At 45.0% G+C, this 26,520-nt stretch overlaps 1 protein-coding gene across 1 annotated transcript; it reads right to left on the bottom strand.

Annotated features, from left to right (window-relative positions):
* Window positions 1-472: 472 nt before the first annotated feature.
* On the bottom strand, window positions 473-19,915 carry map3k22 (mitogen-activated protein kinase kinase kinase 22). The gene is made up of 17 exons (XM_068747972.1): window positions 19,882-19,915; window positions 19,582-19,626; window positions 16,329-16,426; window positions 14,391-14,428; window positions 11,282-11,381; window positions 11,042-11,158; window positions 10,738-10,852; window positions 8,783-8,916; window positions 8,146-8,219; window positions 7,084-7,145; window positions 5,585-5,656; window positions 4,911-5,075; window positions 3,657-3,805; window positions 3,395-3,526; window positions 2,244-2,373; window positions 951-1,128; window positions 473-701 (listed from the first exon to the last, which is right to left on the bottom strand). The coding sequence occupies exons 1-17, from the start codon at window positions 19,898-19,900 to the stop codon at window positions 473-475; spliced, it is 1,857 nt and encodes a 618-aa protein (XP_068604073.1). The 5' UTR covers window positions 19,901-19,915.
* Window positions 19,916-26,520: the final 6,605 nt, after the last annotated feature.

The following is a 26,520-nucleotide window of genomic DNA, read 5'->3' as shown; positions in this document are numbered from 1 at the left end:
GTCACGTGTGATCCACGTCATCAGCGGCAGTCACAATTACACAACATCTGGCCAGACCTCTGCAGCAGTAAATTACTTTCAAGGCCCAGAAAGCTTGAGACTCTAACTTTGGTCGCATTTCCTACTCGTGTTAAAAGACAGTCATGTGTAGCTTGAGAGACTGCTAAGTGCTTTTCCGTCAAATCTGTCCTGGGGGGGGAGCAGCACTGCAATATCTCAGAGGGCTCTGGAGGTCTGACGCAATCAACCGAGCATCTGTAAGTAAAAATTAAAAATTAAAAATCCATGTTGAGCTAGTTGGGAAGCGGTGCAGCGGTCCTGACAAGGCAAGACGGTGTTGAGAGTTAACGGAGCAGGAAGTCGGAATGATGGGGAGCCCTGGATCCCGGTTACAGGAGACTGGTAGGGGGACGGGGTCCTGGGGACGGGGCGGCAAAGGTGGGGAGGGGGAGGGGGGGGGTCCCGCAAGGCTTCAGAAGCTGCCCTGGACAAATGGGTGGCTGAGCAGGACTTCTGCAATGGGCCGCCATTTCTCCTCAACAAACACCTGCCGCAGGAAGTCTCTGCACGCTTCGGACACGCCCTCCGGGAGCGTAGGCTTCGTGGGCTGGGTTGCGATTTTAAAAATGGCTGCCATGGCCTCGTACTCGGCCCATGGCGGTTTCTGCGTCAACATTTCCACGACAGTGCAGGCGACACTCCTGAGGACAAAGATCCAGCAGAAATGGTTGGCTGTTAGTCGACTCGTAACGGCCTCAAACATCACCTTACAAGTAGTTTGTCTAAATTACAATAGAACAAATCATTTGTTGACAACCTTTGATTGTCTGTGATAGACACAACCTTTTAAATGCTCGGAGTAGGTTCAGTGTTACTGACATTGTCATGGCAACATCAAGTTTAGCATTTAGTTTGGGCTTTGCTCAAGCTCCATCTGATCTCACTCGTACCATACGTCAGCTTTGCGGCCGTAGCCCTCCCCGTTGATGACTTCTGGGCTCATCCAGTAGGGGGTGCCGGTGACGGACTTGATTCCAGTACCAGACATGCAGATGGTCTGGATACGTTTGCTGGCTCCGAAGTCCCCCAGCTTAACATTCCCTGACGAGTCTCTCAGGATGTTAGCACCTGGTGGAAGGAAAACAAAAACTGGCTCAGAGTTATTCAAGAGTCTCCTGTGAGCTGTCGAACCCTCTTTGAAGCTCCAGTGACTCCAGTCGGCTTCAACAGTGACGTTAAGAAGAGCCGGAGCCTCCAGCGGTCTAAACTTTTCCTACGGCTGTGATGTCAGACTCTAAAATATCAAGCAATTTTTGTTTTTTGCATAAATGCCACGCTAATGCAGCTCTACGAACACCGACGTTTTCTTACATCACACATGTTCCGAAACCTTAACATTGGATCAGACATCCTTTCTTCGTCTTCCTCTAGTAATTTTTTCCAAATTGTAACTGTCTGTCCCATTTCCTCCAGGAACGCGACTTGTTTGATCAGTGACTAATGTACGCCACTCACACTCCACACCCCCCCCCCCCCCCACTGTGGCGCGGACGGCTCCGTGAGGTTGTGAGAGTGTACATTAACTTCTCACTCATTTTCACTGCCGATACATTTGCTGCGAGACTCTCCAATAAATCAACTCTCCGTAGAAACTGCAGAGTGTAATGTCACGGCTGAGATGTTAAGCTCTATCAAAAAAAAAAAAAAAAAAACATGTGCTGACGGCTCTCATTACTGCCTACAGAGGAGCTCTTGTGCAGTGAGATGAACACAGACCGTATATTAAATACGACGAGAATTACCAAGTGGAAAATCCCACGAATATATACTCGCTCAGAGCCCGTGTCCCGCGAGACCTACTATCTTTTTTTCCCCCCACCAGACGGAATATTTCCCTCCTCTAGGCTGCCGCTAAACGAAGCAGTGACTCCCAAAGCTGTGGGCAGCCAAACTAAAACCTTTCCATCCGGTGTTGTACATTTTTAGCCCCGGTCGATTTCACCAGCGTGAAGCCTAATTTATCTCCACGGACCGTTTCCGTGCTTTTTTTTTTTTTTGGTAGATCGTGAATTACGAAATGAGGAAATGTCATCCGGGATGAAAGCAATGGATTTATAGTTGTTTCAAAGGAGCAACTGCGCCATAAAGATTTTGTGTTTACACAAATCTGTGTGTCAAACATGGATGTTTCATTTCTTTTAAATCCAATTTGAAGTATACCCTGACCTTTACGGGAGCCCCACCTTTGATGTCTCTGTGTACAATCATGTTACTATGCAGGTAGGAGACTCCTTGGAGGATCTGTCTGCTGTATCTCCTTGTAACCTTCTCAGTCAGGGCCCCATAGGCCTTTAACTGGTCTTTTATTGAGCCCTGGAGAGAAAAAAATAAAAAGCAGAAACCCAGAGAGAGAGAATTAGGAGCCATTAGAAATGCATTCATGATCTTCATATTGTCCACGGCTTCATTGCTTTATGAAATATAGAAGATCTGCTTTTGGAAAGGTGCATATAATAGATATAAAAATCAACTGGTGCCTGTTATAACAATGATTTCAGGGAAAATTCGATCACATACTTTATTTCCATCTGAACGATTTACTGTTTTATTGTGGAAGGAGCATGTCAGCCAATTTTGAAGTGCAAAAAAACAAATATATAAAGAGAAAACGTGCCAAAATCAGTAATTTAGCTCGTCTTTCCAGTCTCCTTCGATGTCCTGCATTTCCTTTCAGTTCCCGTTTCCTCATGAGGAAAATCACAGCAGCGAAGCTCTAATCCAGCAACACCTCCGACAAGATTTTAGTAGCGCAAAAACCCTTAAACTTTCTTCACCTCGACAGTTCTGTGGCTTTCAAACACACACACACACTGCAACCACCACTGCGGGCGACTTAATCGGCGAGCTCCACTGGTGCAGCCGTGTCAAGCAGTAACAATCAAACTTGGCTTTGTCACCTCCGCTGTTCCCTCTGCCAGCAAAGTCGAGCGGAACGTAAACATGTCCAAGTTTTAGACAATGTGTGACGAAGACACTCAACTCCAACTCAGGGGGGAAAAAAAATATCACAGGAAACACTGAAAACAGGCACAGGGACGAGGTCCACAGGCGCCAAGCAGCTCATTAAGATGCTCATTTAGCGAGAAAATGATCTCATAAACTGAACCGTTCTGCTGACACCAACCACCGAGGACATATTCGTTAACAGCTGGTGATGTTTCAGCATTGGATTTTAGCAGATGTGGCCGGCACGGGTTTGATTTTATGCTAATATATGTGGCACTTATCTTTACAGCCACAACAACGCAAAGGATGTCATCTTCAGATTTTGTTATTAGAGCCGTTTCCGTTGCTGTTTTATTGCATGCGACCTAAAAATTGATCTTGTACGCACCCCAGGCATAAACTCGACAAAGATGGTGAGTTTCCTCTGTTCGAGGTCCCGCAGACACCCGTAGTACTGAACGATCCGCTCGTGACGCAGATTCTTCAGCAGCTGGATCTCACACTCCAAAGCGTTCACCTCCTATACATATATAAAAAAAAAAAAATGCATCACAGAGATCAATTGGAAAAAATCAAGCAACTTTACTCTTAAATCCTAAAATCAATCTGGCCTTAAAGCACATCTGTCCCTGTGACTCGTATCGTCTCACCTTGCTGGTGTCTTGACAGTCGGGATCGAAGGGCACCTGCTTGGCAGCCAGCTCGCGGCCGGTGTCGGCGTCATAACAGAGGTAGACCTCCCCGAACGCTCCGCGCCCCAAGAGCTTCCCCCGCCGCCAGTTGACTGGTGCCCGCGGTGCTGCAGAAACACAACGCCATGCGATGAATACCCAGGGGTAATTCATTATGTCATTAGTCCTCCGCAAGGCAGGCGAGACAGATCCCTCGTGATATTCCGATTTGAGCAAACACCGACGACCACTGGAGCCTAAATCCACTGGAAAAGAAGAAAAAAAAAAAGAAAATCAGCCTGCAAGTTAAATAATTCCCACTGCAGACCCTCTGAGATGAGGGGGGGGAGGTGGAACCCACAGATATCGAAGTCAAACCGCTACTCAGACGACAGAAAGTCGTCAGAGCCTAGAGAGAGCATCTCAGCAACGCTAATCTTCACAGGCCCAGACTCTGACACTTTGTTTTGGTATTAACAAGCGTCTTTGTGGCCGGGGTAGACAGAGCGGTTCACGTGTGGGTGAGAGGGATAGTGGAGACTGACACTTCAACCACAGACTGCTGAGCTTTCATTTTGTGGCAAATTATTTGGGCGACGCATCCCGAGGACAGAATTAGGGTAGCGCCTGCGACGTGGATGATGACGAGGGAATTCTGTAGCCTCCGCAGACAGTCATACTTTACATTACAGTACTTTACACTTTACTTCCCATTAGTGACTACTTCTAAAAGTAAAAAAAAAAAGAATGTTTGACAGCCGTAGAGTAATCACAGGAAAACAGATGAAACTTGTTTTGACTCTATTCCTAATGAGGGTTATTTGAACACCTTGCTTTTTTTTTGCTTTTATTAAGGCTCAGTCTTATCCAAGTGTTCCGTAATATGCTAATCGGATTCAAGCACTACCGGTACTAACACTTACATGCTGTATTGGTAAGAGAAACAAAAGTAGACTGTTCGAATAATACAAAAATAAAAATAATCTACTGTGCAGGAGCTTTTCTCAATATTTCGCTGTGAAAAATGTGTCAAAATGTAGACTTCAAATCTGAAAAAAAAGAAGCCACGGTTCATGCTTCCACCTCATAAACTTTATTAATGTCTGGTTTATCAGTTTCATTTGTTTCGTTCTCCAGAGGATGCAGACTGAGGATTTATTAAAGACTTGTTTGTGGTGAAATGTGATCTGGTGTTTCTCTGTTAATCCACCGGACTTTCGGGTCCCTGCTTACACTTGGACGTTCCGCGCTGGCAGCTTTTGTCGGTGGCGCGGCCCAGCGAGCGCAGGTCGCTGTACAGCAGCGTGCTGTCTCCATTACAACTGCGTGTGCGACTGGAAGGAACCAGCTGGAACAGGTTCTCCTGCGGCATGAAGCTGCGCGGAAGCGTCCTGCGACCTGAAAACACACGTAAATATGTATATATATATATATACACGGACCTATTAATGACTTCACACACTCACACCGACTGGGTTTCACACAGTTCCTTTACAGGTGCTGTGCAGAGGGTGAGCTCCTGACTAACATTTAGGGCCGCCCTGAGCACAGTGCCTCTCGCCACTCGGTCCCCACTTCCCCTCAGACAGGAAGCAGAGAGCTGTGTTTTTATACAAGTTCGGGTTCACCGCAGGGAAACGTAAATCATTGCTAGCCAAGGTTATCCTCTGAGTAAGCAATTACTAGCAGCTGCCTGGAACAGCAGGCCCAGAGAAGCAAATCCATCCTACGAGCCGAGAAAATAAATGCAGTATTTTAAATATTTTATCTGGAAAAGTGGTAGAAACGTGAGGCGGAGACCCAGACACAATGCCCGGTTGTATTTTACTATGCACATAGTAACATATCTGTTTCATCTGTGTCATGATAGTGGTGTTGCTATTGCTCTAGAAAAGCCGGTTTCTTACGGTCTCCATAATCCTTGCTGCGATTGGGCAGCTGGAGCTGGCGAGGGAAAGTCCCCCCTTTCCCATGGCGACCTGAGGAGACAGGAACGAGGCAAAGCCGTCAGACAGACGATCAGTGACGCTTTAATAACTCGCCTCACATCACATCTAAACAGCACTTCTCAATCCACAGCTTTGTGTTTATTCACCAGCTCACTAATGCGGGATTGATTGCTTTGGGGAGGGGGGGGGGGGGGCACAAACCAAGGCCCAATAAAGATGACAGAGTTTCCCCATTTCAGCTGATCACATCTGACAGACGCTGCGCTGCTACGGCGTGCCAAGTCAGAGCGGAGTCAAATGGGAGACAGCTTTTCACACACTGAGCAGACAGTGAAAACAGCTCGTGTGTGCTAGCTTAGCTTTAGCGCTGCACCCAGCGGAGCAGTAACTAAAGGCAGGTGGGGAGCGCTGCTGACGCAGGCGAGCGGCGCTGACACACACACACACAGAATGGAGAGCAATGGAGCCCACTTGCAATTGAAAGCAGCTGTTTCTGCCAGATGACTGCCTCCCCTCGCAATGTTTTTGTGGCCGTATCCAATAGTGACGGGAGTTATTTTTTGTGCTTGGCAGCACGGGATGGAGAGGGAAAAATCTACTCATAGAGAATGGTAAACAAACACTGCAGGCCTCACCAGGAGAGGCCACACAGCTTTACATCTGGGAAGGGATAACCGTGCATGTGCGTGTCTGCAGGCATGTGCATTGCAAGTCCTACACTGCTGCTTCAGCTATATGAAGCTCCTCTGCTCCTGGTCTCTGTGCGCATCAGGCAGGGACTCCCTTTTTGATTTAAACTGCAGTGGATGGTGAAAACAGAAGAAATGGTCGGACTGGGAGAGCTGCTGTGGCTTCTCAGTCACCCTGATGCACTTGATCTACATTGTGAAGGAAAAGAGGACAAAGAACTGAGGATGAGGACTTAAATGGAAGTGATGAAAAATGACCGGAAAGAAGGAGCGACTATAGGATGTCCAGTCTGGGGGGAAAAAAAGGCAAATAAAACCGTCAAATAACGTAATATTCCTGGCACAATGGTAATCTCAAGAGATTATTTTCAAAGGGGGGAAATGTTTAGGCCATAATAATAACGGTAAACTTTATTTGTCCAGAACCCTTTATGAAAGAAATGCAGCTCACATAACTTAAAGCAGAATATAAAAACCGGAACAGAAGATGAATGTGATGATATGAATGTAAGGTAGCAATGCTTAAGGAAATAGGAATAGAAATAAACTAGAGTACGAATAAAAATAAAACACTTAATAATTATTAAAATTAAATAAATATGAGCAAAAAAAAAAAGAAAAAAGAAAATCAGTCTTTAAAGCGCTTTTTCTGTGACAGAACAAAAAGGTAAGAACTGAGCAAAGCTTATAATAATGAAGCTTTCTGCTATTCCTTTGAATCATAATGTATCGTGTTATAGATCAGCTGCAGATTCCCGCCTCTCTTACCTTTGTAGTCATAGTTGAGGTTCAGATAATTATTGTCACGGTTGTTCTGTGAGAAGGGAGGACTGAAAAAGAGAACAGAGCGGGAAAAAGTTAAAAAAGCATTTGCTATTTCAGGCGGTGATTTCCCTTGATCTTCAAACAGGGTCTGGCTGCAGCTGTTGGTTTGGAAAGCAGGACCAAACGTGTCAAACATGACTTCTGCATACAAATCACTCTGCTTTCTGCCACAGCTGATGTTACACGTGATGAATTAGTGTTGAGAAACAGTTTGCATCATTAAATATGTCCATCGGGCACCTTCCTACCCCCCAACCGCCTACTCTCATTGGCCCGTCTGTGGACAGCCCTGCCGACCTGGGGGAGAGTGACGTCCCTGTTGACCGCAGGGCGGCGCGGGGCCACGTGACCCTAGATAAGGGGCATGCATGCCCGCTCCAAGGGAAAAGTTCCATGCACTCGTTTCCTGCCATTGTTCTGCAGCCTGGAGCCCAGATAAGCCTCGTGCAGGTAGAGCCGTTTCCGTCCTATGCTCTCCCTCTCCCTCTCTCTCTCTCTCTCTCTCAACCTCACTCTTCCACACTTTTCTCTCTCCAGCTTCACGCTCACTCTTTCACCACTTTTCATTTCCTGGCTCAGTCCTCGCATCCAGCCTGTTCTTGCGTTTACACTTTTACGTCTCCCACTCGTTCTGTCAGCTTCGCTCTCTTTTTTTCTCTCTTGATAACAGAAGAATCCAGGCATCGAGATAAGAGTTTTATTGCCATGGCAACAGCAAACTGATCCAATTGCTTTTTCCACAGGGACAGCGCAGGCAGGGGTCATGGAGCTGTGCTAGCCTTTAACACTGATCGCAAAATGCACTGACAGCCTCTGGTTGCTAGCCCTTTTGTGTGTGTGTGTGTGTGCGGGTGTGAAATACAGGGTCGCAGGCATGGGACACTATCTTGCAAACCATGTCTATTATGACTAGAAAAAACACATTCACAACAGGACTTTGCGCATCATACATATACATTTGCAGTCACACACACACACACACACACACACAGCGTGATGGCTCACCTGTCCAGCGCTTGATCTATTGACTGACAGCTGCTCGACAGTGAGTTGTCTGCACTCCCGAAAGGATCCAGCATCTGACCGATGTGATAACACAAGAAACCGAGGGTCATGCAATCACGTAGGAAACAATATGCAGCAGTGCAAACGGCGTAAAACCGCAGTATAAAAATAAAAATGTGAAGGAATGTCTCTTCAAAGGACATTTATATGCAACGGCAATTAAAACAGTTTGAAAATGCAGATTTCACACAGCAGCACGGGAAAGTCCCCGATAAACTAGTACGGTCATTAAAAAAGGTTTGTTTGAATCCAAATACCCAAAAACACACTCCTCGGAACCTTTATCGTGGGACCTTCTTCTTTTCTAGAAAGTTGATTTATAGTGGCTTTTAATTTATGACAGGGAAACAGTCTGGAATATAACAATGTTCCAGATGTTCCAGTCAAAAATAATAGGGGATCACTTTTCTGTAAAATGAGTCCAGATATCCAACGTCTGTTATCAAACACAGACTTCCGCACAGCCAAGCCAAATATATGTAAAAGAGCCTAACTAGGACTACAATATGCTCATAAAGTTCATATTATGTCTGACTGTCTTAATAATTTCTTTATGTTTTTTGGGATGATTTCTTACATTCGAGTCGTGCATTTCTGGGATGAACTCCCCCTCGCTGTGGATGCTGGTGTAGGAGCCCTGACGGGCGATTTGCTGTTCCTCCTCGGGGACGCTGCCAGGAGGCGGGGACGTTCGGCCCGTGTGCAAGGAACCTGGGACAGTTTGCAAGGGTGGAGCGTGAAGAAAGAGCGAGGAGCAGCGATTAAGAAAGGAGGAATAGAAGAGTTACACGCGGAGAAGCACGAGAAGTGTTAAAAAAAACACGAAACCAAAGGAGAAATGGAGCGGTTACGGAGAAATGGAAAGCCAGGGCGCATAAAGGAAGAAAGATAAGGAGATGAAAGTGGGTGCAGAGGAGAGAAAATAACGTCACAGTGTTATTCATGGGAACAGGTTTACCGTTGCCAGGACTATAAGGAATGATTTATAAACCATATTTCTGCCACCTTTAACCTTAATTACTGTAAACAAACGCTCTCCTGGATGAGCTGCAGCGGAGACTGAGCACTTTGTCCTTGAAACAGTAAGACTGGAAAGTGTTGTCTGTCGTTTGCTGACGGGAAACGTGCACTGAGGTCAAGAGGTGCCCGACGTGCAGGAACGGTCAAATAAACAGTCGACTAAAATAACATCTTTCTTTTCTTCACAGTTGAGCTTTTTTTTTTCTTCCTCTTCTCCATCTCCATCTGCTTCTCGACCCCTGCTGCTATAAGATAATCGAGGTATCCTCACCCAAGCATCATTCGAGTGAGTAACGTGAATGCAACGTGAATGCAACGTGAATGCAACGCAGAAGCATGAGCCGGTCATTTCTGCTTGCTTCAGGGTTGAGATACGACCGTTATATGTTGACCTCTCTGGACAGAACCGATATATGGTGAGAGAAGATATTCAGACTGGGGTGAGTATTGGTAGTGTATTCTTGCAGTTGTGGTATTTCACAGCACAAAATAAATCTCGTCTGCTAAATAGAAAGCTACAGAAAGCATCTTACACCTTTTAGGGGGACAGAAACGGAGATAGTCATCACGACTCTCTCCGGATCAAACCCCCCCTCCTTTTTTTTGTCCACCTACGCTGCACGTATTAATTGCTTTAGTAATTTATTGTAATTTATGTAAGTTATTTATTGTCATTTTGCATCAGTGGTGTAACTTATTTTAGATTAATTGTTAGTTTGCACTGGCGGTGTAAAAACATTTTATTTTTGTTTTTCTAATGTTACGTTGCATCAATTGCGTAATTTAATATTGGTTTTATTTTTATTTGTATTGTTAATTGTATTGTTAATTGTGGATGATTTATGTACGAAGGACTTTCAACGGAAACAAGCCCGCAAGGGCTTTTTTGAAATGCTCCTCTTAGACCGGATGTTTGACGTTATTTGTACTGTAATACATGCTACTGTGTGACTGTACTTGTACTCTAACATTCTATCTAATAAATATATTCATCATCATCTTAGTTAAAATAGCTTGCTGAGCTAATCTAAAAACGGGATGGATAGGAAAAAGCTCGACTGGATTTTGTCAGAGGCAGATGAACAAAAGAAAGAGAAGCATTAAAGTTGTATTTTCTTTATTTAAATAGTTTTGTTTTAAAATATGAAGGCATTACTTTGCCGCAACTCGGGCCAGTTTTCATGACATTAAGTTTTGGAGTATCTTAAATAGATAAAATACGCTGAAAGGTCTCAAACGGAAAGTGACCACGGGTATGTTGAACTGTTTAACAGCCAAGGATGAGCATTTTTATAATCAACATAATGATCAGATTAGCTGGCGTGCCTTTGACATTGCTATGACGATGGCCTTCCTTACTTTGCATTGCAAACAGTTCCCCACACGTCAAAAAGAAAGGGAACCAGCCGAATGCGACTTCTCTCCAAGAAACGTGTTGCATAACTCCTGATAGATCGGTAAGTGTGAGGGGAAAGACTCAGCGCTTATCCTCGTGTCTACATTCTGACGCACCTGTTGAGTGTTTGCGCACTCTCTCTGTGCCCTTGAGCAGGGAGCCCTTCAGGTCTCCCAGCGACCGCGACGACTTCATCTCGCTCTGTTTGTCCCTGCTGTTCCCCTGCAGGTACTGCAAAATAACAGAAGAAAGAGGCGGAGGGAAAGATCAATATCAGGAGAGCAAGTAAGCGTTGCGTCATCGTTGGGCCACATTATCATATCGATGAGGGAATTCCCCGAAGCTATTTAAATCTAATGACCCTGCAAAGCTAGTCATGATAAAACCAGCCAGTTGATAAGATACATGTCAGGAACTCACATGGTTGTGCTTAGGAGTCTTCAGAAGTATCCTGAGCAGCCCATTGACCCCCGAGCTGCACCCCAACGTCAACACCGCCTGATCCAGGTCCTCCTGGCTCTTCAGGGGCAGAAGTAACTTGACAGGACAAGAAAACCATACGGCACTAGAACTTTAATTGATCGCTAATATAATGAAAAGGATGGATGCATAAGAAATAATAAACACTTGATCATATTTGTAGTGTGATTGTTCTCGCACCTCTTTCTCCATGAAGAACATGTCCATCTGCTGGCCAAAAGCCTCGGTCACTTTCTGCAGCAGCTCCTTGACCAACAGCGGCCTCTGGAACGGGATGATTCTGGGAAACAAAAGAACAGTAGCAGGGTCAGAGTCGGGAGACGGTGCCACGTCTAGCTTCACAAGCTCACACTCAACTTGTCAGCTATGAAAGAGTACGCCCGACTTGCAGCTGCAATTGCTCGTGGTTCACAAGTTAGTTTACATTTTTATAAAGGCATAATGACACAAAAGCGAAGAGAAGAGGCAGAGAGGATGAAAAGGGGAGTTACAGATGTGAAGATGTCCTTGGATTTGGACAATCAAATAGCTTTGAGAGCAATTTTGTGACGTTTGCATGGTAAGAATAAGAAGAATGCTTAAAGCTGATGCTTAAGTGGCAATAATTACTGCGGTTTAAACAGACAGAGCCAGAGTAATCCTCCTGAAGGAAGAAAGTAATACCTACTCCACGCCTACATGTATGGAATGCTTGTGCACACTCGGCATGTTTGAGAGTTGCGGGGAGTTTATATCTGGACGTACAGTATGCCTGTTTATTTATCCCCACATGTCTGAGCATGCTGCCCAATCAGTGGGTGCATCGGCCACTGTTTCAACACCACTAGGCCTCTTCACTAAGCCAGCACAAAGGCAGATGGGAAACTTCCTGAGAGGAAAGGGGGGGGGGGGGGCTGCAGCAAAAGCAGCAGGATGTGTGTCTTTCCCTCCTCTTTCAAAGAGCGACGGAGTGAGAGATACAGATACAAAGAGATATTTACAGACGGCGAGAGGAAAAAATGCAGGAGACAGCCTGACAAAATAAAAGGAGAGAAAGAGAAGGACATTCTCAGAGGCCTTTCTTCCTCACTCTCTGCCTCTGAAGAATCTGCAACCCACTATCTCTTTGTACTATCCTGATAAAAGCGCTCGTTTTATTTATCCCATCATTTCCTGCTCAGAGGCCGAAGCGCTGCCGATCTTAATGACTGTTTGGTTCCCTCATTTGAGGGGAGGATTCTGGGAATAGGGAGGCTTGCAGATCAGAGTCAAGCATCACTGCTAAATGCTCTCCACAAAATGCTGTTTATACTTGATGCGTCTGATAAAGAGCTGGAGGGATGATGAGGGGGGGGGGGGGAGTATAAGGATGCTGCTTCGAAAGATATGGCTTTCCTTCCTTCGTGCAAACATGTGGACACACAGATTTGCGAGGGGAAAGAACTGCCTTCCACGCATCCCAGCTCACTCTCTCTTTCTCTCATGGACACAATCACACTCAAAAAAAAAAAAAAAAAAGATCTGGCTCTGTTCCTTCACTCTCTGGCAGGAGACCCTGCGGCAGAGCCAGAGGGAAGAGAGACACAGCTCCTATTTCCTGCCCCAAAACCTTCAGCGCTTGCCAACGAAAAGAGAGACCGTCCAATTAGATTCCATTGTCGACCGACAACACGGTTATCCTGACTCAGGGACTTTGAATGCCTGATATAACATGTTTATGAACGCTGCTGCTGCTGCAACTTGGATTGTAATTGTTCTTTTTTTGTGTGTGTGTGTTTAATATACATGTATTACTTTTTTACACAAAAAATTACATCCAGAAATACAAAAACAAGACAACAAACAAACTTGATTCATATTATTTAGCTTAACGCTCCGCTACATTACCGACTCATCCCTAACTTGATTTGTCCACCATTTAGCGGTGTGGGAACGTTGCATTTTTACAGTGTTTTTCCGCTCTTCTTTGCAGGAAACAGCTGCCCGCTGGTAAAAGCAGTCAGAGCAAATAAAAAAACAGCAACGGAAAACCGAACGGTGACCAGAAACAACACCGTAGAGCTACAGGGTCTCTGTGGATTTGTCCACCATTAGTGTGACCCATTGTTAATGTATAAATGTTGATTATGGCAGGTCTAAATAAATGAATATGTTAGTCATACTAATGTGACATTATTATTTTACCGCTCGAGGTACAAAAAAAAAAAAAAAACTCAGGATATCCTTCTGTTTTCCAAAACAGGTCCTAGAAAGTTAAATCGCCAGAACTCGGACAAGAATAGCATGAAAATAATGACGACATGAACCAAAAAAAAAAAAAAAGAAAGAGAGTTGCTTTTGAAGACAGCGGAAGGCGTCCCCTCCATTGTGAGGGAAGCTCATGAGAAAGAGACTGCGAGACGCAGGGGAGGGGGGAAACGCAGAGACATGAAAATCGTGTCTCCTTCTCAGCAACAGCCAATTAGCGTTGTGAAAAGCGGAGAGAGGTCTGACGTGAAGCCAGATTCTGCTGGAGGAGTGAACCGTTTCCTTCTCTTTCTTACGTACGAGTCTGTGGCTTTCCAGCCAAAGCCCCTTTGACTGGTTTATATTCTGATGAAACACAGCAATTATTCAAGAATCTGGTCAGCATCTCTCGGCTGTTTTCCCACTGTAACAGCAGACCCTCGTCTCGTCGTGTTTATCCCCCCCCCCTCCTGAGTTGTTTGGATAACTGCAGACTGTCAGATATAAAGCTTTCAAGAGGACAGATCTTTGCGACCAAGCACTTCCGACTCACACGGCTTCCATACATGGAGTTGCGAAGCCAGTGTCGACGAAATCAAGCAAAGCTATTTGTTATTTACAATGAGGCGACCTTAGCCGGAATGATCTGAGAGGCGCCTTGGTGGAAAAACGGCGTCTCCAGACCGCGGGAGTGTAGCCATGCTCAGACTCTTGAGTAACTGAGGATGGTGGAGGGAGGACAGATGGCTTCAGGGTGAAGGATGTGAAGACCAGATGATGAAGTATTCATTTGGGCTCTGTGCAGGACTGGACACTGAGTCTTTTTCTCTGTCCCTCCCTCTATTCCCTACCCCCCCCCCCCCCCCTCTCTCTCAAACGGCCCTTCCGAGCCTGAAACACAAGGCCGTGGCTAAATGTCAGAGCAGGAATTTTTCCTTCTCTTTATGCTATTCTGGCATCTAAGCATGATTTCCCCTCGCCTCAAACTCCCAGGCATCGCAAGGCATGACAAAAAGGATCCGACGTGAAGAGTCCACGCTTGGAAAGTGGAGTAGAAAAAAACAATATGGATGTTCCAACATACCGTTTTTCTCTCTCATGCTCCAGCTTGACTCTTAAATCCTGTTGAGAGGGGAAAAATAACAACAGAGTGGAAAGTTAAAATGATTAACGGTTGAACGAGGGATACGCTTTTCACTTTTTAGTTTTGTTCATTGAAACAAAGACAACATAAGCCGTCAACCTGACTCAAAAGATAACATGACACAAGCAAAGTTTTCTATTTATATAAAGCAGGAATCTGGAGGAGCCTGAAAGTCTACATGAGCTCATGCTGATAAAACCAACACTGACACCGTATCAGTGCAGGCGATGGTTTACCCTGCCTCGCTCCGCTCTTCACTGTTTGTTTATGCCCCATTATTGTGGCGTATAAATCAAAATTAATCCGAACGTCACGGTGGGCTAAGTCGAGGGGGTTAAAACATTGAAGACGCGCACGCAGTACGTCGCACAGGCCTTATTTGCTCCGGATTGCAGCAGGAACAGCTGGAGGGCTTACTTGTTTGCTGTTGTATCGATTGTCGTTAAATACCTCCTTTCGCCCGTGCAATCCTTCCGATGTTTTCATCTGGCTGGTACCCTGCTTATCCTGCGGTCCTGCGTTTACGGTTATGCGGTCAACAAAAAGTTTCTTCCCACACTCACCCCACCACCATAACAAGGCCATACACACACTGACACCGCACAGGTGAGCACACACAAATAACCTCCACACCGGCTGCGCCACGCCCCAATCACCGCGGCGTGGACGCGCACTCACCCGCCGCGCACACATTGGCTCTTACACCCATAATGAACACCGATGCTTCAAGAGGATTTGCCAATTAGCATTCCACACGGGGAACAAAATGCACAAGGAAATGAATTCAGAAAGCGGCACAAGTTTTCAGTGAACAAGGGACCATGAACGGACTCTTAAATTCGGTCGGGCATCGTCTGGATTCTTATTCCGGATTTGATTCTAGCTAAACGGTCCTGGTTCTTAACAGTTCTCCATTCTGATGCTAACAGTCTGCCCTTAATCATGTAACATTGAAATTAAAATTCACTCAAACATGCGCCAAAATGAATTTAAAAAGTAAACATTTTAATATCAGATAATTAATATTTTAATATTAAATAATTCATAGAATAAAATGTGTCACTTTAATGTAGTATCTAATTTGATGGCATTTACCAGTGATGTTAAAATTCTAAATCTTAAAATGCAATGCGGAACAAATGTCTCACTAAAGGGGAAGCCTTAGTGGGACGGACGCCGTGTTGTTGTTTTGGTCAGTTATCCTGCCAAGACGAGGTGAAAGGAAGTCTCTCTTGTAAAGCTCTGCCATTAGATAGCCAACAAATAAACGTTTCCCTCTGAAGCAGACAAATAAAGAAATGGAGAAAAGCGTCCACAGGACGTTCAAAGGACTTAAGAACCTCTTTTCATGACAAGCAGACGACAAGGAAATTCATCTGCGGCGTGGATTTGGTTTGATGCTCATACTAACGTCCCATTTGTATTCATGGCATGCGTTGATTGACATCGAGTTCTTTCACAAACATAGTTGTCAAGAGATAATAAGGTGTAGAGCGTTCCAATTCAAACAGTGATTTATCAATGAGCTGACATTGATTCCAAAGGTTCCTGCTTCCTTGAGCTAAGACTTAGATACCAAACATTTTTTTGGGTGAACACAACTCAAGGTTCCATTAGTTCCTGCAAACTGTGGTCGAATTAGAACGAGCTCCTTTTAGACAAAGAGAACCCCAGAATGACAGTGAAGGTTAATCATCATGCAACATGATGGAGCTGCATTTACAAATAGGAATCTTTAGAACATCAAGGTGTGGAAGGATCTTTCCTCAGATTAAAGCCACAGCTGTTCTCGTCTGCAAACCTTCTCCAGCCACAGCTATCGTTTAACTCCAGGAGGGGAGGAGTCGATATACTGAACACTTAAAATGCCACGCGTACCTGTTTGTAGAGTAAGGTTCTGCTCTTTGGCTTGCGGGGGTAGCAGCGACCCAGAGCTGCCAAGTCCTTCATGATGGAGTTCAGCGCCTCCTCGTCGTCTGAAGGCAGAAAACACACACAACTGAATTAGTTACATGAAGTGAAGGTGACCTATAGCTGTGTGGTTTCACTTGAAGGTGCCACGGAAGAGTCTGTTTCAATGGCGTTGTGGGGCTGAGCTGCAGCTCCTGGCAAATCTTTTTCTTCCGTGTTTTTTGTGTCAGGAAGGTGAGGAATTCGGACAATGGAGGAAAGGACCTCACACTTAAATTCTGCGCTCTGATCATAAAAAGTGAAAGAGGGGAAAGTGTGTCGATGCAGCCTGCGTTAATGATTGCATGTTGCAAGCGGCAACGTGGTCGAGAGCTTTTCACCTACCGGTAGTCTTTGGTGAGACTTTATTATTTCAGTTTATGTCATCAAACAATGATTCCTTCAGTCCACACCACTGACTGGCAATGACAACGGAGCCTGTTCTAAATCTGATGTTGATGTTTAAAATGCAGAATTTCTTCCTGGGACAAGAAAGGCTCGAAGGGGTTTCATTAAACCCTTAAATGTAATTTAGCAAACCTGAGGGTACCAGAGAATGACGCTCAGCGTCTGACTCTAGCGCTTCTCTAGCAACTCACTTTTGGATGTAAGGAGGGCCAAACGTGCCGCAGAGCGTCCCACATTACCATATCAAGAGACCTTAAGAGACCAATTATCTTAGCGAGGTGATTATAATATAAAGAAAGGCTCATTGACCTAAGCTCCAGCCTTGCCTGTGAGAAGAGCGGCGAGTACATTCATTATGAAGCTCGCATGCTTTACAAGCAGAAACCAGGCCAGGTGTGTGCCGCGCCACAAAAACAGCCCCTGCAGGAGGACCTCCGCCAGGCCCAGTCGGGGTGAACACCCCCAGCAGCAGCAGCAAGCCACACGGACATCTCGTTTGATAATCCCGGTATAGCAGCAGGAGCGTAGCGAGGCACTGCGCAACTCCGCTCGCCGCTGACCCGAGCACCCCCCTCCACTTTCAGATAAATAAAGCAGCGTGATAAGAAGAGTTACACCCGCAAAATCTCAGCCCGTCGTGCAAACAGTGAAAACAAGGGGAGTCCGGGGGAGAAAGGACGTACAATAATGACATAATAATAAGTGGCTCAATAAAAACTGTAATTAGAGACAATCGAAGAAACCATTTTCTTATCAAAAAGCACCAGCATGTCGTTGTAAACCCATTTCCATTCGGTCGGAACGAGTTTTACACTGCAGGCGAGTTGTCACCAGGTAAACTGAGACAACCCGCGTCTTCCTCTTGGCTTGCTCGAGAGATAAGAGGGCGGCAACAACAGCAAGCAGAATGAATGTAAACAAGTTGCATACATCCAAACACCAAAATGTGCTTTCATAGCACCTACATGCTGTGCCGACCTGAAGCTTCCTGCTGGGGGGCTTAGCCAGAGGAGGAGTGGTGGATGACTAGCAGTTTGACTCGGCCAGTCTCCTCTCAACAGGAAGGAACTGAGTCACTGTCTCTGAATATGCAGCAGAGTTGACCGCAAAATATTCCCCTTTCAGGAAATTAATGGGTTTTTGATTGAAGCGGTGAAATACGATGACGAAGAGCATTTTTTTTATTCGCGGCTAATCTGTGGCCGCGCTGAAAGTAACCAGCAGTCTGCTTTGTGCTTTTGCTATGCATGCGAGACGAGGGAGAAAAGTTTTGTTTTGAACAGAGGGGACTTTACTTGAGAATAAGAGAGCGCCTTATGAACGTAACTCCATGTCATTAACTGATATAAGTTTTCCATGAGTCTTGGGGTGACATAAAACATATTCAATAAATAAAGAAACTACTTTTGTAGTGATTTAAACGATTCCCAAACTGCACGCCGACCGGTTCTCCTTCTGATTGGCTGGCATTTTGTGAGGCTAATGTCTTGTAATGACCCCCCCCCCCCCGTGCTTCTTCTCATTTCTTGGGCAAAATGTGACTAGCGCAAGGAAGGGGGGGGGGGGGGGGATTCCAGGAAGCTGAGCAAAGTGAGCAAACATTACACAATGAAGGACGGATTGCTGAGCGTTGCATCATCACTCTGTATATCGCTCCTTTTTTTTTTTTTCTCAGGCTAAAGCAGAGAAAGGAGCAGTGGGTGAAATGAAGGAGGAATTCCAGGCCGGGATCGTTTACATAAAGTTATTCGTCTGTTTCCTCGAGTGGGTAGTTGCACGTTCTCCAAAGCCAGAGCAGCCAAAGGAGTTTGGAGATGGAAATGCAAGCACCGAGGGTATTGAAACGCCAGCGCTTGTTTTAAGAGGTTATATCGCTGCAGCTTGCAAGTGTGTGTGTGTGTGTGTGTGTGTGTGTTTGTGAGAGAGGCAGGCTGCCTGAATGAAGACATTGAGGGGATTTCCTGGTGCCGAGAGACACATCATGGCGAAGGCATCCGGCAGGATAACAGCTGGAGCCAAACGTGTACTCGCTCTGCAGTATACGCACACACACACACACACACACACGCGCGCGCACACGCACTCCAGCCGCAAGTTTCACTTATGAATTCCAAGCACACCTTGCTCCCTGCAGAAACTGTAATACAGGTAATCAAGTACTTAATGGGTGTGACATTTTAACCCCTGAGGTTACTGTTTCGCTAAAACGTAGACTATGATGCAACGTCAAATACGTTGGGCGTGTGGACAATAAAGGTGCAATTAATGTTTGAGCAAGGTCTATGCGCTAAGTCTATGCAAACACTTAAAATCTAAAGGCTGTGACAATGTTTGTCCTGCACACGAGTGTTTCCACTACTGTAATGCATTTATTAAAGGAGGGCTTTGAGTGCACGGAAAGCATATTTAAGAAATTGTTTGACATTTTGAGAAACATTTCCATTTGTCTTGGGTTTTTTTTTTTTTTAAACATAACTTATTTCTGCAAGTGTGTCGTTTCTGCAGAATGTTAGAACCAGAACTTTCTAAAAAAAAAATAGTAAGTTATTAAAAAAGGAGGCAAAGCTCCCAGCGTGAGCTAGCTAGCTAGCTAGCTGGCGGTCAAGTAGAGCATTTCTGAACTTCAGACAAAGCCAGCTGGTCAGTTTTTATGCTCAGGCGTGGCAAACTAGTTCAATAATTCACAGACACAAGAACAGAAATTGATCCGCTCATCTTCCATTAACATGATTCCTGCATCGTTTGTCATCCGAGATGATGAACATTTTCATACCTTGCAAGTTTCTGTGCTGCCCTGGTCCATTTTGGAGACCATCATCTGTGGAAACAAACATTGTTTTTGGTCACAGAGGATCGAAAAATAAAGATATGGGCACTGATACGTAGAGAATAGTAAGTTTTTGGTCATTATAGTAACAGGTCGAGCTGCAACTCCTCCAAGTCTTTACATGTCCTCTGGACATTCAAATACATGCAGAGAAAGTACAGCACACACACACACTCATTATGTGTGTGTGTGTGCGTGTGAGTGGCGGGTTTTGCTTAGATGTTGTTTGCGAGCGTTCCTACTCACCCATGTTTACTGTCATCATCAGGAAGTGGCCCCGTTGAACTCGAGCGCAGAGCTCAACTTCTCTCTGCGGGCAAAGATTTCATCCTGAGAACGAAACACAAACACAACACGGTTTCAGCATCCAACAACGGTGCCACTTTCCTTCAGCCGTGCACATAATATTTCTGTGATTGCACAAAAACAATGACAAAACAGGACGCAGATGGTGTTTCAACACCCACCCCCCCCCACACACACACACACACACACACACACAATATCAGTGTCACCACATCGGTCATTTGTTTTAATCTTTATTTCACCAGGATGGTCTCTTGAGATGGACGTATCCTTTTTTCCCCCCAGAACAGCCCACGAGCTGCATTTGATGCTTGCTCAAGTAATCAAAATCCTGCAATGGCCTCAGAGATTCTTTATTAGAGAACCATGAGACAGGAATTGTTCCGTACTTGATGGTTAAGGAACATTGTGCCCTTGAGAGCCCAATGAAGCCAGGTGTGTTGGCCCTCAATGTCTTCCTCAGGTGAAGACAGAACCAGAACTAAAATATCATTTTACCGATGATAGTCAGGGTTGTTTTTTTTGTTTTATCCCCCATTAATAGAGAGGAATAATGGACAGTAAAAAAATGTGGTGCCTTGGAAAACCGAAATTTGGAGTCGATTGATTTGGACTGTCACATCCCATCATACACATTTCAGAAATCACAGATGGCCTTTCAGCGTGACACACACACAAACTAAATGCCTTTATGAAGCTATAGCTAATCTATTATTTGCAGACTAGTAAAGTCCCTCTGAGTTGCAGGTGTGCTAGACTGAGCTAAAGAGCACCGTAACAGTGTCTTCTTTCTTTCTTGCATCTTAAACATGAACATGAATGCAGACGTGGAACACAGAGAAAGCCGGTTCTGATAAACCCCTTTGTGTTCATAATAAGAAAATACTTTTTTTTTTAAGGCTACCATGTGACTTTTAATCAAAATGGTTCCTTGGTTATGGCTGAATCACGTGGGAACTAAGCGCTTCTAGCTGCTTGTTGCTACACAGAGACAACACAGAATCACAGCCGCCGTTGTCACTGGTTACAGCCTCCGCCTGGAGCCCCCATCGACTGAGTCAACATTCGCTATCGGCTCCGCAGCGCGACTTCAAGGCTTCAGATCTGCTGCTCAGACATCTTTCATTTTTTGCAGTAAATGTAACACTTCATCACGTATGTTATTGATGTTCTTGTTGAAAGGCAGACAATGGGGGGGGGGGGGGGTGTTATCACAACAGTATGGTGAAATATGCTGGTGCTAAGGAGATAATACACTGGTATGATGATATGAATTCTTACAGTGCTTGGAAAGGGAACACAGAAAGCCCAGAAAGCACCGAGAGAGCGACTGACTCCATTAATGCCAGAGCGATCGGAAAATCGTTTCCAGATTATGTTCAACTGAATCCCGAAACTAATCTCATTTGCGATACATTTTGTATCGCCGTGAGAAGAACGTCGGTTGTTTCCACAAACATCACACTGCAGTGATGTTGCCATGCATTTTACATTAATTTGATTGAGCCCATTCTCAAAATGTTGACAGAGGTGGAAAAAGAAACTAAATGTAATGAAGATGGGGGGGAAATAAATGCACGGAAGAAAACAAAACAATGCCGTCCCGATGAAGGACCAGGGTTCAGTTCCTAAGACAAAACATTTACAGAAAGAGCCTCCAGAGAGATTAATAGCAACGCTTCCCTGATGATGTATTTATTTGTCTTTAAGCACAACTTACGGTACTTTATGTTTTTCTATCTCTAGTGGTCTCGCGCTTTTAAAGCGTGCCACCGTGTGCGCTCAGCGCCTCAAATGTTCGGCACAGACTAAACACAGCCTCGTCTCTCTGGGACGTTGATACTTTCTTTCTCTGTGAAAACTTTTCATAAAAGCTTAATGAAAACAGCCCACTGGAGCAGTTTGCAGCCTGAGGGGGCGGAGTCACAGGGATCCAGCACGAGAACATGGCGTGTGCCACTGCTGCCGGTGGCAACGCATCAGAAAACCTTGGTGGAAGCTGGAACGTTCAGGTTCGAGGTGGGAAAACAGAGAATCTTTGTGCTTTAAATATATTTTCCTTTTGTTCTGCATCATCACTTTTGCCAAAAGGAACCTCGAGCGATCCAGACTTCGTTTGCAATCTGCAAGAACTTTATGGATCGTTCATGATCACACACACACACACTGGAAGAATAAGTCTGTGAGAGGTTCTCATAGTTTAAGTCCAGTTTGACACAAAAAAAAGAAAAGAAAAACCCCCACATTCCCTCACAATCCTCTGCAGCACGCAATAAAGACGCTCCACTCTCATCTATAGCGCATGTTTTGGGGCTTTTTTGGAGGACGACAAAGAACCCAGAACCTTCTCGCCATCTGGAATAGTGCAAACCGCACCATGACGTCAGCTCAAATGATTTGATGTCACGATTATGAGGTATAATAACGACTAAAAACACCCGATCACTTTTCCGTGTGGCTGATACACCCTTTGATGTAAGGACAGCTGGACAAACAGACAGATAAAAAGATAGATGGAGCGGCTGCAGCATGAAAGAAGAGAGCGATGCCGGAGCCAATGTCAGGCTGCGTTACTACGGTGCTTCTGACCACACATGAAAGAGATGAGGAACGGCGACCAGACAGGCGGTCTCCAAATGCCGAGTGGCCGACACACACACACAAACACACTCATCCACACACGGGCTGCCCCCCCAGCGAGCCACCAGATGGTCCAATCTGCTTTGCCCCTCCACCCAATCTCTCCACTGGATCATGAGACAAACCTACCAATGGCACCCACATCCAGAAGCGCTGCAAAGGGCGTGACATCATCACCACCCGGGCCAACGTTTATATTTATGTTTTCATTGGATTGATTGGATGGGGAAATCACAGCCAAGACAAAGTGCATATATACTTGTGCACTTTATACTCTGAAGTCTTTCAGCTCTGTTATATCACTCTCTGAGCGAGTAAACAATACTCCCCCAACATAGCAATGGAAGGTCTTTCTCTCCAGCTTGCACGGTGGTCTGAGCACCGGGATGACCTAATGTCTGACATCACCCTGCGGAGTCCCAAGGAAATCACCATTTCGGAGGTCAGCTTCTAAACTTTGCAACACGTCTGAGAAAGGCAGCTCCATTCTCCGAAGCATGTCTGCAAAAAGTCAGATGTTTCTTACCCTTAAATGTTAGATACCGCTGCTCTGCGCTATGTAAGATTTAAACCAAATGATTAACAATAAACAGTCGCACTTCAGTAATTTTTGATATTGTAAAAGCAACATTTTTTAGGGAATTAGCCATAGAGATTTTTATCCAAATAATCTCAAATAACCACTTCCTTATTAAATAAATGGCATGAAGATCAGGGATAAATGACACCTGTAAGGAGGCCAAAGGTAGGCCTCTTCTTTTTCTGGCTATCTTTATTGCACCAAAGTCCACCAGCAGTCATAAGACGCCCGTACATAAATGATTGTGACGACATCTGAGGAAAGACGGACTTCAATCCAGCAACTTTACACTATAGTGCTGGACTCACGGGTATTGCAGACTCGTTGTTGTGTCCAGAAGAATGGCGTCACAATTCTGGCTAACAAGCGATGAGCCCCGTCCCAAATTCAATGGAAAAACCTGACGGTGCTCGGGTAGAATTATTTTCTCTGCTAAAACTCTGGTAATTGTCCCAAAATGCTGTTTATGTTTCTGTTTTGTTCTCATTTCGTATGATTTTCATTCTTTGTTTTCTATATCTTTATCTAATTTAAACTTGGCGTAAATAGAACTGCCCGTTAGGACAACCACAGAGTATGGAAGGTGGAAAAGAAAAGACATTTAGATCTTTTTTGCTCCAACTAGCGTGAATCTGGTTTCCATCTTCTTCTCTGATTCGTTTGAAGGAAAACATCCGTGAAAATACAAGAGAAGACACGACAAGGTGGCTCAGAGTTCAGCTTTGGCATAAAGTTCAAAAAGACCACGCAAGTGTTTGTGAAATGATTAAAATGTATGCCATCCACATCTCTGTGTACTAAACACGAACCTACAACCAGCTGCATGTAGTTTATCCTACATGTCCTGCCATAAAGACAGGGCTCAGGGGGAGACGGCGAGCTTGGCTCCGGACAAAGGGGGGCGGGGGGGGGGGGGGTACCTGCCTGCCAGAACAGCTCAATAATTCATGCGACAGCTCATTTACCAGATTATTTATTGGTCGGGAATCAAAATGGCTCATTGCTGTTTATCACATCAGTTATCAGATGTTAATGAGGGAATTGTGGGTAGATTTTTGCTGCCTTTTGATAAGGTGTTCTCCGTTTCCACCCAAGCTAACTGGATCTAGGTTCATACTTTCCAAATAGGTGTTGGAGAATCCGCCTCCTGATCTGACTCTCGACAAGAAACTCAATCTTTCCTTCAGCTACAGAGCGTTCCTACAACATGCTGCTTAAAGCCAAAGTTTCGGAAATTTGCAGATTCTTGAAAATGTATTACGTTTATTAACTCCAAAATCCTACGTATATTTCTATTGTATATTTGTTGTGAGATGTTGCAGTTTAAACGCAGGCTAATGTGATTTAAGCAGATTTGTCTCCTAACAATAACGCATTGTGAAAAAAGACTTACACAGACGGGGTGTTTACAACTATTGCACAACCCAAGCAAGGTGGAAGTTTCTAAAACATGTTGTAAACTGTTTACTTGCAGCTGGTGGGATCCCTGGAAATGTCGATTACATACTTGAAAAATTTAAAGAGAATAAATAGAATGTTTGTCAACGTGGTTTAAAAAGGCATGAGATGTGAACCTTTTCGTAATTGTTTATATGACAATACAGGCTTATAAAAAGGGCATCCAAAAACACAGAAATGTGCAACACACCACATTGAATGCATCACAGCCTTGGTCAGCCTCTCGCGCCGTTATTTATGAGAAGAAATGTGAGGATTTTCCAAAGCTTAACAAAACATTCCCTTCACCAGAACAAGAGGATTCTTCCTGTCCTCTGGTTATAAATCGCTTTTATTTCAAATAGAGCGATAAAAGAGAATTCCCCCTTTTGAACCGAGGCCATCGTTTACACATTTTGTCTCTCTTGTTTCCACTGTAGACGCTAAGGCTGAAAGAACACGGGCGCCGGCGCCAATTATTCAAGCAAGCAATATCTCTATTCTGGAGCGCGCTGGTGAGCAATTGAGGAATTATGTCTACGATCGATGCCGTCTCCGAAAGCATCAAATAACACTAGTACTTACAGGAGGACGTGTGATCGGGACCCAGAACTACGTAAGCTGCAGAGCTGGACGTACTGCGTTACCCTGGTGATAAGAGCATCCTCCTCAGTGGAAGTGAAAGCTCAGAGATAAGTAGATTTGTCTTCCATTATCGCCAAACATGCAACACTGGATAAAAAAATAGCCAAACGAAGGAGTGATTCTCCTGCCATAGACAACATATCTACCCCCCCGGATCACCAGAATCATACACCCCCCCCCCCCCCCAAGAGAAATCCTAGTGCCGTCTTTTTCATTATGTCAGCGACATGCTATTACAGGCACATTCATTCATTGTGTTTCTCCACCAGCCATGCAGAGACAAGCTCATAGACGTAGACTTCCCCACACAGACCGTGAACTCGCTCCAGTTCAGAACGAGCAGAGGGGCAAGGAAGTGTTTTCTTCTTTGCCACCGACGAGCTATCCGGGGTTTTGAGGAACAACAAATCCCAAAGGCTGCTTCAGTATTTAAATTTAAAGGGTACCCCTATAACCTGGCTGAGTGCTGGTATTTGGCGTGATATTTACACGAACTAGCCTCGGTGTTATTGTTCGAGCCCCGTCTGGCTGCGTGTTGGTGTCCATCCGGTTGTCCTTGCGAGCTCAGCTCAGGCTGTGCTGCCGCTTGACGGCATTGTCCTTACGGTCAGACGGGCCCCTGCAGACAAAGCTCAATCAGACAACTTCCTGTCGGTTTCTGCGGGAGGAGGGGGGAGGGGGGGGGGGCAGGCCGGACCTTTCTGCACTTTGGCAGATAAAAGAAAGGCGACCCAGACTGACGCTCGATTGCGTTTCTTTCTTCACAGTTTGTTCTGCTGCGGACTTCATTTACTGAGCAGAACTCTTTGCCGACTTCTGTCGGGGGTTCATTGAGAAAGAAAAACAACAACAGAAACCTGATATTTCACATGGAACCAGATTCCAGATAAAGCACGAGTGTCAGCAGAAGGTGACATCATCTTGGGTGTGTCATAACTGGTTCTCTGTACCTTTGCTCGTGCAGCGTCACTCTGTGTTTACTGCGCACGAGCTCCCAGCTTAGTTTAAAAAAAAAAAAATAGGAAAAGTTGAAATCTTGAGGTAAATTCAAAGTGTTCAAATCAGAGTTCAGAGATAGAGAGAGATAAATCCTTCCAGATCTATTTACAGATTCATTTCAAGATGGGGTCTCGTGGCGACTCTTTCATTTGCGATAGATTCCGTTTTGGGCAGTCACGACAAAGACTCAAATTTCTTTTTCATGCCAGTCAATATTGTTTTTTCTGCCGAGTGGCATCTGGTAAAGTCAGAGAGGGGCTTTCATGAGTGTTTCTCTG

This window comes from Brachionichthys hirsutus, chromosome 14 (genome assembly GCF_040956055.1).
Source record: "Brachionichthys hirsutus isolate HB-005 chromosome 14, CSIRO-AGI_Bhir_v1, whole genome shotgun sequence".
In the NCBI taxonomy this organism is placed as follows: domain Eukaryota; kingdom Metazoa; phylum Chordata; class Actinopteri; order Lophiiformes; family Brachionichthyidae; genus Brachionichthys; species Brachionichthys hirsutus.
Note: the sequence above shows the minus strand (reverse complement) of the source record. Positions and strands in the feature narration are given on the sequence as shown.